General features: G+C 29.6%; 1 protein-coding gene across 1 annotated transcript in view; it reads left to right on the plus strand.

The window, feature by feature from the left end:
• The window catches only part of LOC111684763 (protein timeless homolog), a 274,262-nt gene that overhangs the window by 78,153 nt on the left and 182,868 nt on the right, over positions 1 to 13,241 (plus strand). The window contains exon 11 of the mRNA XM_046950333.1: positions 5,100 to 5,200. Coding sequence (XP_046806289.1) covers positions 5,100 to 5,200 — 101 coding nt within the window. The remainder of the gene's footprint in view (positions 1 to 5,099; positions 5,201 to 13,241) is intronic.

A 13,241-nucleotide genomic window follows, 5' to 3' on the forward strand; every position in this document is an offset into this window, starting at 1 on the left:
TTTCTATAAATAAAAATGTGAAATAAATTTGAATATAATTTTGAAATAATTTATATAAATTTGAAATAATTTTGAATTGAAAAATTGTAGAATATTTTCGGATAACAGTTTTCTAATAAAGAAATTCACGATACTTTTGATAGAAACTTTGAGAAATAAACTTTCTATAAAAAAATGTTTGGTTAGCGGCATTCTTAAGAAAATTTCCGTTTTTTATAGAAATCATTTGAAAATTTTCGAAACATATTTTCTAAAAAAAAAAACATTAGAAAATTTCTTTTCTTTTTAAAAACTTTGAGACATTAGAAAATTTTCGAGTATTAAGATACAATAAAAAACTTTCATAAACATTTCTGTATAATCTATTCTGGGACATATTATTTTTTAAAAACTTGTTTTCTATTCTCCGCTGTATACACAAACCTTTAATTTAATTTAAAAATCTCTCCCTAGTAACCATATACACAATAATGTTTCGCTTCTAGTAAAGGATCCTTTCTATTCACACATAAACTCTACTAGTAAATAAAAGAAAATTTTACAAGGAAAAAAATAAAATAAACAAAAAATTTTAAATTTTACCAACGTTCATATAAAACCAACAAGAAAAAATTACCGACTTGTGTTGTAGTTTAAACCAAAATAACAAAAAAAAAAAAAAAAAAACTAACAAAATTTAAAACGTGTCGTCTCTCTATGTTATTTGCCAAAGATTGTATACAACTATAACAAGACACAACATTTAAAATTCCGCTGCAATGCCACATCACATTGTCACGTGTGACTGGTGAATGTACTACACCAAATACAATATTATATTAAAAATAAATGCAAAATCTTCTTCTACCTCTCCCAGCTGCCTACTTTAAAAACAAAATCCAGTTATTGGATACAAACGAATGTTAGTTGAGTTCTATAGTAAGAGAATTGGCTTGGAGGTAATAAGGATAGCAAAAAGGATTTATTTATTTTTTTGTGTACGAACGTACATATAGTGGGATGTGTTACATAAGGATTAACTCCACTATACGGTATACACTATTTTGAAAAACATTTTAATATGTAGTTGGCGGTATTGTTATCGTGTGGATAGAAAGTAAACAGTTTTGAAGAAAAGTTATCGTACAAGGATGAAAAATATTAAATTTGCTGTTTTTGGAAAAATATAAAATAATCGACGCCAATAAGCTACAGAATGATCTGCGCTTGAGAGAACTGCGGTTTTCTTAGGATAATTTTTCTATCGAAAACTATCTAACTCCATGTTTTTACAGAAAACTTAGGGAAATCAAGAACAATTCCAAATGTTCGTTTTATATGTTTATGTTTTATCGAAATACATTATAATTCATAAGTCAGCTTTTACTTTAAGATATATAATCTGTATATGCTTTCTCACACAATTTATATTGAATGATTTTTTTAATAACTTATAAGCGATTGTGTAAAGTATTTGCATCCAATGACATCAATGCCCAGGAAAAACTTACATTGAAAAGTAATGAGTTAAAATGCTAATAAAACCTCTTTTTATTACTTCTTCAATAGCATTTTAACTCATTATTTTACCACGGTGATGTCATGGGAGGCAAGTTCTTCTACGCTCGCTTACAAATAGGCAGTTAAAGAAGTATATTTTTACAAAGAAGTTGTTGAGTAAATTGTTTTGTTTTTAATAATAAAAAGGAGCCAGTGAAAATATGAACCAGGGACTTCGGTTTGTTAGTTAAATGTTCTATTCACTGCACCATTGCTTAGCAAATAATGGTTTTCAAATACAAAGTTAACGTTGTTTTCCTTTTTATAAAACACAATTCTTAAGACGAAAATAAAGTACTTCTTTTTCAGATTAAAAGAAAGTCATTACTTAAGTACTTCAAAGTAATGTAGACGGAAAGTATATAGTCATTGAAAAGTAAGTGGTTATGGAAGTACAACACATTACCGAGTTTTTGCTGATTATGTTAAAATGATGAATTAAAATGAAACAATTTTACCATTTTAACGCCTTAACTTGTAATGAATGTTTATCTGGGAATTTTCGTTCATCACAGCTATAAATTTTATCAAAATAAAATTTTATTGAAAAAAGTTGTATTAATGAATTCATTAATTAATTTAAATTTTTAATATTATTGTGTACTTGCATCCCCCACTGTTCAATTGTTTCTAACCAACTACTTGTTTGAGTGTATAAAACTAAAACGCATTTTTGTAAGCGCTCAACTTTACTTTAATGCTTTACGTTCATTTTGTCTGCTCCATGTACCTATACTACTATAATGTGGAGGGTATTATGTTTTTGTTCTGATGTTTGTAACAACCAAATGTATTGGTTTTACACACAGCTTAAAGTATACCATCTGTACGTTTGATCTTGTCTTCGACCTTGGATCAAAAGAAAAGTATGTGGTTAAATTAAGTTTAATAAATCGATCTAGCGCCCATAAAACCGTAACCCCCGAATAGTTGAAATGATACTACCAATTTTTGTAATGATCCTGCCTCATTTGACCCTAGCCGCTATACAAAACTCCTCTTCAGAAAATGAGATGAAGGTCAAAATTCACTGTTATCATAATAAAATTCTGTTTAAATGTAGACGTAAATAACTCTAACGAAATTTATAGGGATAGACCCATATTAACCCCAGACCTTATACAACACCTCTTTTAAAGAAACTCTTTCTTTTTCAACAAGTTGTTAACATATATTTCTGAATTAAAGAAAAAATTTAATTTAATATTTTTTTAAAACATAATCACTTGTGAAGTGTATCTCATATTGTCAACCTTGCCCGATTATATATTTATAGTTGTTTTTTTTCTGTCGTTTTATTTTTGGTTGATGTTTTATGTCCTTTTTACATAAAAATGTTTATCCTTGTGTCTCTTGTTTGTTTCATGTCATATTAAGCTGGATGTTTTAATACTTTTTTTTATTTTTTTTTTGTGTGGTATAAACTTAATGCTTCAGTTTTTATTTTGGAGTCTGCAAATTTCGTTACTAAATGATATGAGCATTAAAATTTAATTATAAAATATGAGCAGAAAAAAAACTTGTTTGGTGCAATTTTTAGTTTTTATTTTAGAGCAGCACTTGTTCTTTGGGTTAGTGTACCAGTAAATTATAAATTGCACAAGTTTTCTTTGGCAAAAATGTTTTTAAACCCTCTATCGCTTGTTGGCAAAATGGGCAACAAGCATCTATAACGATTTATCAGCATTAAATGTGACAACTATTGCTATTTAGAACGCATAAAATTATTTGGAGCAGAATACTCAATTCTTGCTGATATGCTGTAAGTGTGTAAGAGTAATTTGTGTTTCGGTTTCTTCTTTTTTTTTTTTGCACTTGTATGACTATTGGGAACAATTTGCTTTTTAATTAAAAGATGTTAAAACTAAGGTGAGATAATTTACAAAAAATTGAGCAGATTCTACTTAAGAAATAATGAGAATATAGTATTTATTAGAGAAATTTCTTAAAATTAAGTATTAACCCAAAATAAAGGTTGAACAAAGATATTCTATAGCAATATAAAGGCTTCCGTCATGAAAACTAATGATTATAAAAGCTATACCACTATAGAGAGGAGGATATTGATGTTTGTCTTGATGTTTGTAACACAAAAAAGATTGGGCCTTAAAGTGTCAATAGGCTCAGAATCGGGTTTAAGTCGATTTAGCTCTGTCAGTCTGTTTGTCAGTATGTGTGTCCATGTAAGGCTTGTGCGCAAGCTATAGGTCGCAATTTTCAACATAATTCGATGAAATCTGACATTTACTCTACACATAAGTTGTAATAATTTTTTTTTTGAATCGGTCCATTTTTTCTATTCATAATTATGTTTATTGTTTTAGTATTTAGTTTATATACGTTTAGTGTCATTTAAACGTCTATAAAACGATATGGCTCTATCCCCCTTACAACCTCCCCTTCAGAAAATGACTTGAAGGTCAAAATTAACTTATAAACACTGACAGAAATGTCGAGAGTTTAACGTGAGCCTTATCTTACGGTGGTCTTTTTCATCTATTGGATTGACTTGAGAACGGTCTAACATCGCCCTTTTGTTCTTCAATGAAGAACTGAGGTGACAATTTTTGTACATTGGCTTTGATCGGTCCATGCACAAGTACTTTGCTGGAGTACTCGAGCTATCTAATCTCTGACCATTGAATGGCCTCTGTTGATTCGGCAACAGCACCTAGAGACGTAACCGGTGGACCGATGTACGATCCATCAATACGGCTTATTGTTGCTGTTGCCGAATCAACAGAGGCCATTCAATGGTCAGAGATTAGATAGCTCGAGTACTCCAGCAAAGTACTTGTGCATGGACCGATCAAAGCCAATGTACCAGATTATGCGGTGCTCTGGTCTGAGCTCTGGCAATCTATGCAAGGACTAAGCCAAGCAGTCGACTGTAACCAATTTTTTAATCCCGGTCAGACTGGAGGTATTGGCCACCTCTTTATACCCCGGGATTGCAATAACACCAAGGCGGAGGTCTCGCCAAAGTAAAAACTGACAATACGATGAGTTTTACATACAATTCGATGTGACTTAAATTTCTCTACTAAAATTTATAGAAATATGGTCCAATTTACCCTTACAGCCATCTATCTAAAATAATCCACATTTTTAATAATAGGGTATCATAAAGTCGGCCATGTCCGATTATGTATATTTATACTTGTTTTTAAATATTGTGGTTTTATTATTGTGTTGGATTCACTATAATCGACACTAATCTTTTGTTACTACTTTTTTTTCGTAATATTTACGAAAATTTCGTATATAATATGACATATTTTTAATCAATGATGTATTAGTTACATTATAATTATAATTAAATAACATCTAAGAAAGGGTATTAATTTCAAAATTACTTTCATAATATAAAAGAATAGATGTTTAATGAACAAAAATTTTCATGTGTATTAGAATTTTGTGCTGTAAAATCACTAAGCACTTAATATAGTGTAGAGGGGATGTATTATTTTCAGTATATTTTTTTACGTTTTTTTTAAGTCAAGAATAACTTCGAAAATCCCAAATAAATATTTATGTATTCATATTTTTCATTTTTTCAGAGAAGTCTGGCCGGAGAATGATGTTTTCGGTGCAATGTCTGCAGCTCCTGAAGATGAATTGCTCTTAATGCGTGAAATTTTCATGCACAACATAACAACAGGTAAGTCACTCTCTGCTTTTGTTTTTATTTTTATTTTTTTTTTTGTTAAATTAAATCTATTAAAATTTATTAACCACAAAGTGAATTAAAAACAAACGAAAAAAATCTATAGATTTTTGTTAAACACTTATAATGTTATTAAATGTAAAATTCCGATTAAATCATTCAATTAATTTAATTTAAAAAATAGTCACGAATGTAAGAACAGGAGAAAAAACAATGATGAACTATTTATATTATTTAATTTTTTTTTGTGCGCTTTGTGATTTTAAAGAACAATTATAACAAGAGTTTCCTATTAATTAATTAGGACAATTGATGGCCTAACAATGTATGTATGTATGTATGTATGTATGTATGTATGTATGTATGTATGTATGTATGTATGTAATATGTGCAGGAATGTAAATAAATATTTATAAATACATAACGCTCATTTGCCACTAGATTAGCATAACTAAAAAAAACAGAAAAACTAAAAAAAAAATTGTTTTATGATACGACTTTTTATACCCTACACCACTATAGTGGGGAGGGTATTATGCGTTTGTGCTGATGTTTGTAAAACCTAAAATATTGGTCCTACTCCCACCTTAAAGTATACCAATTGGCGCAGAGCCACTTTCTGAGTTGAGTGTCTGTCCGTCTGTGTGTCCATGTAAAGCTTGTGCACATGCAACAGTTCGCAATTTTTAGTATAATTTGATTTGATGAAAATAAGCACATAATTTTCTCTTGGCCCAAGGAAGAGCGCTATTGAAAATGGTTTAAAACCCTCGACACAGCAGTCCTCCCGAATAGGGCTTTTGGGCTTATAATTATGTTAAATGTTCTATTTCAAACAAAAATCGGCAACACTTACTCTTTCAGAAGTTTAAACGACACTGCCGATTTTGGTAATAATCGGGCCTCATTCAGAACATGAGTTGAAAGTCGAAATTTACTTATAATCACTAATAGTACGATTAAATTCTTCGTTAGACGTAAATTGCTCTACCCTTATTTATTAGAATAGGCTCATATTTACACCTCTCCATTTGAACCCTTTTGTGTTATTTTTAACATACTTACTCTTGAAGACTTTCACATAGTCGGTCATGCCCTACTATACTTTTCTATTTGTTTATTAAAATTTGCAAAATCGACAGACCTTTTAAGTAATAGAAGCATTAATGAAAATTAAAACAACACTTTCATCGTTGGTCGCAGATATCTGGGTTCGTCAAAAAAATGATTTCAATATATTTATGGACAGACAGATAAACAGCCAAACATGGCTTAATATAGTATATGATGAAAATTACAAATTTTATGTTATGACACTATTGTAGTAAATGAGCAATAAATACATACTAAAATTCATATATAAATGTGCATTCGTGCAAGACTGCGTATGTATGAGTCTGCGAATACAGATAAATAAATACAATTTTCAATATAAACAATAACAAATAATGACTGTAATAACAATGGAGCCTCATCAACTGTATAGTAAATAGCAATTGTATATGAATTTATTAGGGATCTACTGATATATTTAGTAATATATATTTTTAATATACAAATACTTATATACATATATATATAGGTCATATGCCCACCTTTAATTACACCAATAGTCTCAGATTTATAACCCATTAAACGGCCTCAATTTCGAACGTTATTCATTGTAAGATCCCTACAATTAAGAAAAAATATCTCTTAAGGATGTATTTATAATAAGATTGTATACCGATATAAGGATTCATTAGATTTATTAGATATTCAACTATAACTAAAATATGAGTTGCTCCTTATTGCAAAAAAAAAAAAACATTCATTTGTCTACATAATTTACATTTATTTATACCTGTATGTATGTGAAAATATTGATGCATTGATGTATGTATTTGTTTATTATGAGCTTCATTTATATTGGTTTTGTGAATGTAATGTTTATTACTTGTAGTCAGCGTTGCCGTATATATTTATTTTTTATGAAATTCAAAGATTAAACTTTTTATACTTAATAAATTTCCAAATGTGACCCTAGGGTCCCTTTTAAGGAAATCCACCCAACCCATTAACTATTGAATGAATAACATAGTTTATACGAATTTAAATCATAATTTCATCCAGTATCCAGTAAAACTAAAACGTAGCACTTAGTGATTTTTTTACTTCTGTGGAAGTGATATTAAGTGACTTCCAAAGAAGCCAAAAGAATCATTTTTTTAATTGAAGGTACAATTTTTGTACTAAAATTTTTGTATTAACCAAATTTATTTTGGAGTTAAATGATAAATTTTTTTATTTATTATTTAGTCAAATTAGTTGTATTCTATAATTGCACTTCTATATAACTTTCAAAAAATGAACACACAAATTACTTCCTGATAATGACTTCAAATCTACTGAGTTTGGAATCAAATAAAAGAATATCCCTCCTTTGACAAGCCTTTCCGCTTCCGTGGAAGTTCTTTTTTTGCCTGGGTAACGGCCTATAATAGACTGACCCTTGTCTAGGTAATAAAATAGTTATTTTTTTCTTCATTGTTCTATTTTTATCTTCTATATTTTTATCCTATTAAACTATCATTCTAAATAGTCAGAACAATTAAGTTGACAACGCTGGCTGTTTGTAGTTTTTTCTCATTTCTGCTCTTTTTCAATTGTGGCGTATTTATTCTCTAACAATTGCTATTGCTGCTATTGTTATTATCATTATTTAATAAAGTTGTATAAACGTGAAAATAAAATTAAATTGGAATGTAGACCACAAAAACACCAATATCTGGTTTGATATTCACATATGGCTATATGTATGTGTGTATTAGAGAGAGACCTTAGTAACAGCGTTTTACAGTACTGTATCTCAAACGACAAACATGAACAAAATATGATATTTTTTTAAAAGTGTCCTCAGTTTAGAGTTTTTGAAATGTAGATCATTGCTTAGACGGGAAAAAGTCGGAACAAGCATGCAAAATATCATCAATGTAATAAGATCAGGGCATTGCTGTTAGTGTTACATAGACATGACAAAGACATGTCATGTTCAAATGCTTTTCGGTTCTAACTCTATTATATAAAATATCATTGATTTTATAAGATCAGACACCAAAATGCCAGCTAAAAATTGTCATGCTAGCGAAAAAACCTATAAACATTTTGTACCTACGAAAGGTATAATTGAATAAACCACAAATTTGAGCAAAAGTTTAAAAGAGAAATTTAAAATTATAAAAAAATAAATGTTTATTAAACATGTAGTTGTGTGCACATATTTTGCACGTTTTTTTCTTTTAACACATATCCTTACACCCGAACATAAATAGATATTCTCCTGTACATATGATATGAAACACACGTACGTTATTCAATATATAAAAAAGCCACAAAATCGAATTTGTGGTACTATTGTTCATTAATAATATTGAATGAAATGAAAAAAAATGCTCAAATATTCCTATGAACACAATCACAAACACTGAAATTCCGTTACTAAAATTGAAATATTTGTTAAAAGAGAAATTATTGGAGGAACTAGATTTGTTTATATGTATGTATTACGTTTTTTTCTTTAAATGTAATTTAAATGCTTTGCAGTTTACAAAATGATCACCGTGACAAAAAAAGAATGCCAATTTTTTTTTTGTTTGATCCTTTTTTTACCACTTTTTAATTGGACTTGTAAATTATGTATTTGTTATGTCGACACCCTGCCAAAAACAAGAACTTCCAATAAAAAAGAACTAGAATTTACACTCCATCAAAGTACTGAAAAAGACTTAAAGAAGTGATGATTTAACACAGGCTTGTCCTAGGAGGAATGTCCATTTTAATTTAATTATAATTTGAAAAAGAACTAGAATTTACACTTCATCGAAGTACTAAAAGAGACTGAAAGAAGTAATGATTTAACACCGGCTTGTCCTAGGACGAATGTTCATTTTAATTTAATTATAAATTCACTACTTCTGAAGTCATTCTCAAAATGAAAATGAAAAATACTTTTTGCCGCGTAGCCATTGAACGAACTCTTAGGAACATTGCAATAACATTCTTATAAGGGAAGCAATGAAAATAGAGCCAAAGAAGGCTTTGCTAACATATTAAATTGATTAACAGCCGAGTCGATTGGTATGGTGACACGTGACATAGCAAAACCTCACTTCCATAAAGGCTTCTAAATTCAGATTCTCGAGAGAAACTCAATATCTGACCCACTAACCCAATGATATAACGAATGTTTACACAGTTGGCTCTCAAATTAGCGGTTGGGTGGATGGTGGCTACTACATTAAAAAATTTGAAACCAAATCTTTCTTCAGACTACCTAATTACTGCAGCATTCTACAGTTCTAAAACGAGACGTAAATGGGCTGAGGTATTATCCAACATCAGGGCATATACGTATATATACGAACAGCAAAGCTGCGATCAACCTGGCAAGTGTCTTTACGGGTTCTAGGTTAACCGAAGAACTTCGGTTGTCTGCCTATGAGATAGCGATTCTTGGATAATGCGTCTATATGATACCCCTTATTCTACATTATGGTTTAGATTTCGCAGGGAGCAAATTAGAATGCTGTTATCGGATATAACGGGATACTGTATTATGCCAAAAGGGTCTCCGGTACAAAGACTAATGCAGAAGTTGTCACAATAGGGATGAGAAGAAGACTGTATCTTATCTCTTCTGTTACTGTCTGGCATTTAATGGGAACAACGGGATCCACGTGAACCTTTTAAAGTTGTTTAACGAACAGACTTACATGGCTTAATCGACTTCGCAATAAGATATATTAAAGGGCGAACCAATATTTTATAGAAATTGCAAATGAAATGAAAACTTATATAGTTATGACGTTCTACCGAAGTTGATTTTATTAAGAGTATTTATAACAAATTATCGTTGAATAAAAAGTGTCAATTGATTTTTTTGTTAACAAATGTGTTTTTTCGCATTTAAATATTCATGATTACCCTTCAGCTAGTCCTTGTCATATTTTTAACCATTTTATTTCTATTTATTAAAATTCTCAATTTAAAAAAAAAACGTTTACTAAATATTTATATATTTTTTTTCTATTTTTTCAACGAATAAAATATTATATTTTTTCCATCCTGTGTCACATGTCCATCAATATTTTAAAACTTTCCAATCTCTTTTTGATTGGATTTCATTGTTGTTACATTTACGCTCAATGGGTTTCACTACTGGTCGACCGACCAACCGACCGACAGACCAACACTTTAAGCAACACAGTTACGTTACGTCTGTCACACACAGAAGCACTTTTTAAAACATTGTTGTGGGTTTTTATCGTCTAGTCGTGGGATTATAAAAATTTGATATTTTCCCCCCCAGTTTTATGCCACCCAGAAAGTCCTTCTTCATACAATCATTCATCCGGCCAACCTGCAGGCAAATTAATAATTTTTTTAGCGCCTTTTCAAGGGGGAAAGTGTCAGTTTATGGCGGTTGTGTTTTTTTTTGGGTGTGTGAATGAAATTTAAATTTTTTATATAAAAAATTCTTTTTTTTTTTGTAAATTTTTGTTTGTATTTATTTTTTAGTCTGGCCACAGAATTATTGTCCCGGTGTTTAAAGCTTTTTGATAAATGATGTTTTTTTTTCATTTGTTTGCTTTTGTTTCATAATCCAACGAAATTATGGTAATGACGACAGAAAGTGTGTTGGGTAGAGCCGCTAAAATAAATGAAAAAACAAGTAAGAGTGCTATATTCGGCTGTGCCGAATCTTATATACCCTTCACCATAGTGTATTTTAAACATAATTGATCTTACAGTCTAGTTAATAAAAACATTAAAAAAATTTGAGTCGATTTAAGCCGAATGTTTCGGCGGCGGCTCAAGCAACTAAATATAGTTCGGCGGCGGCTAAGCTCCGGCTCGAATCCGGTCGACTTCGACCTCTGATTCATTGCTGGTAAACATTGACGAGACGTAGATTTTGTTTTTGTTTATCGTAAAAAAAATTGTTTTAAAAAGCACTTGGAAAAAATTTGTGTTAGTTTTAAATTTCAAACTTACATTATTCGCATATAAAATTATTGTACAATAACTCACAATCTACTCTCATACAATTGAAAACGTTTTAAATACTTTTTTCTATTCATTAAAAAATATATTTGCAAAGCAAAAGGGAAAATTATTTTATTTTAACAAAAAATGCAAATCATATTTTTTTTGCTGTGTATACTTTGTATGTTTCGATTCCAATCATACAAAAAAATACACAGCTGAATAAAACCAAATACATCTACACACACGTGTACATCTTTTTCTATATACACTGTTATTGTTGCTTTTATAAAAATTTTGATGAAATTTTCAGAGGTTATCTCGGATTTTTGCTCATAACTCCGTTATTTACCGACCGATTTTGCTGATTTTAAATAGCGATCTTCTCGAAAGCATGTCTAATAGAATTATTGAAGATTCGGATCTCGCCGATATCTGGGGTCCTCTAAAAACTGATTTCAACAGACAGACAGACAGACGGACAGACAGACAGACAGACGGACATGGCTTAATCGACTCCGCTATCTATAAGGATCCAGAATATATATACTTTATAGGGTCGGAAAATTATATTATAGAAATTACAAACGGAATGACAAACTTATATATACCCTTCTCACGAAGGTGAAGGGTATAATAACAATAAATTAGATAAATTGTAATGCGATCAAGTATAGTTTGTGGAAGCTTTTTTAGTTAGTGGACAACTGTTTCACTAATTTTTAACAGATAATAGATTGGTTTTAGCTCCTTTAGTGGTATTAGCTGTTAGCTTGAGTAATTGCTATGGTGGATAGTATTTTTATTTTGACTCTAATATCTTTCTAAGTTCATTGTTTCAAATACTACATCTCAAACGTCGCGTATTAAAGGGAGAATAAAATTCTTGAGATATCGTGTCCCAAAGTTTGAAAAAAAGCAATTTTTTGAGCTCTTTTTGAGACGTTATAACTGCTTAAAGACAGCATTATCTATAAACAATAACAGCTTACCATCAGAAATATTCTCTTTCTAAAATCATAAAAACTGCGTTTTTTCATACATTTTGCTTTAATTTTACAAAAAAGAAAAAAATATAAATTAAATTTTTTCTATGGAAATACCTCCCGAATTGTTTTAAAATCTGTTCTAGTTTGCTGAGATATCATCCGTTGAAGTTGAAGGACAGACAGACATCGTTAAATCGAATCAGAATGTAATGTTGAGTCAATTTGAACATCGTTAGATATTCGTTCATTATAAAAAATGTTTACAAAAAATTGTCGCAAATCCAGCGGAAAAAAATCTGAGGTTAGATTCAGTTTTAGTGGTGCTTAGTCTCAAGATTTTGACTTTTTTCAAATGTTGTCGTCCTGTGTAATTTAAATACAATTTAATTTCTTTTTAAAACATCTTCTTTTAATATACAAATGCCTTGTGCATTTGTATATTAAAAGATTCTTATAATTTATAAAATAAATAATTCACTTTACTAGTTAGTATTTTTCTCTTCCATTTTCTATTCTATATTTAAATTTCACACTTTTTTATTATTTTTATAATAAAAATTTTGCAAGTAAATAAAATACAGATAAAATGCAGAAAAAATAAAAACAAATAGAATGAAATTATACTTAAAATTTAAAATTGTCTTTTTCACTTTCCCTTGAGACACTAGAATATAAAAAAAGGGAAAAATTTTTAAAGAAAATGAGCAGCAAACCAGACTAAATTCCCCAAACAAACATATTTATACAAGTTCTCTTAAATACACATATACATGCATACATTTACTTTGAACAATATTAAGAATCTCAACAACAAAAACAACAACATACAAATAAACAAATACAAACATAAACTACGGCTCAGTGGGCAGAAAATGTCGCAAATATTATTTAACTTTTTCTATTCAGATTGTGAAAGAATTTAGAATGAACTACCCACAATAATTTATAATCTCGAAATGGCTTGTAATTAATTTTTTTCAATTACAATTATCTGTAATGTGTAATTGAAAAATATCCAATTG

This window comes from Lucilia cuprina, chromosome 4 (assembly GCF_022045245.1).
Source record: "Lucilia cuprina isolate Lc7/37 chromosome 4, ASM2204524v1, whole genome shotgun sequence".
In the NCBI taxonomy this organism is placed as follows: domain Eukaryota; kingdom Metazoa; phylum Arthropoda; class Insecta; order Diptera; family Calliphoridae; genus Lucilia; species Lucilia cuprina.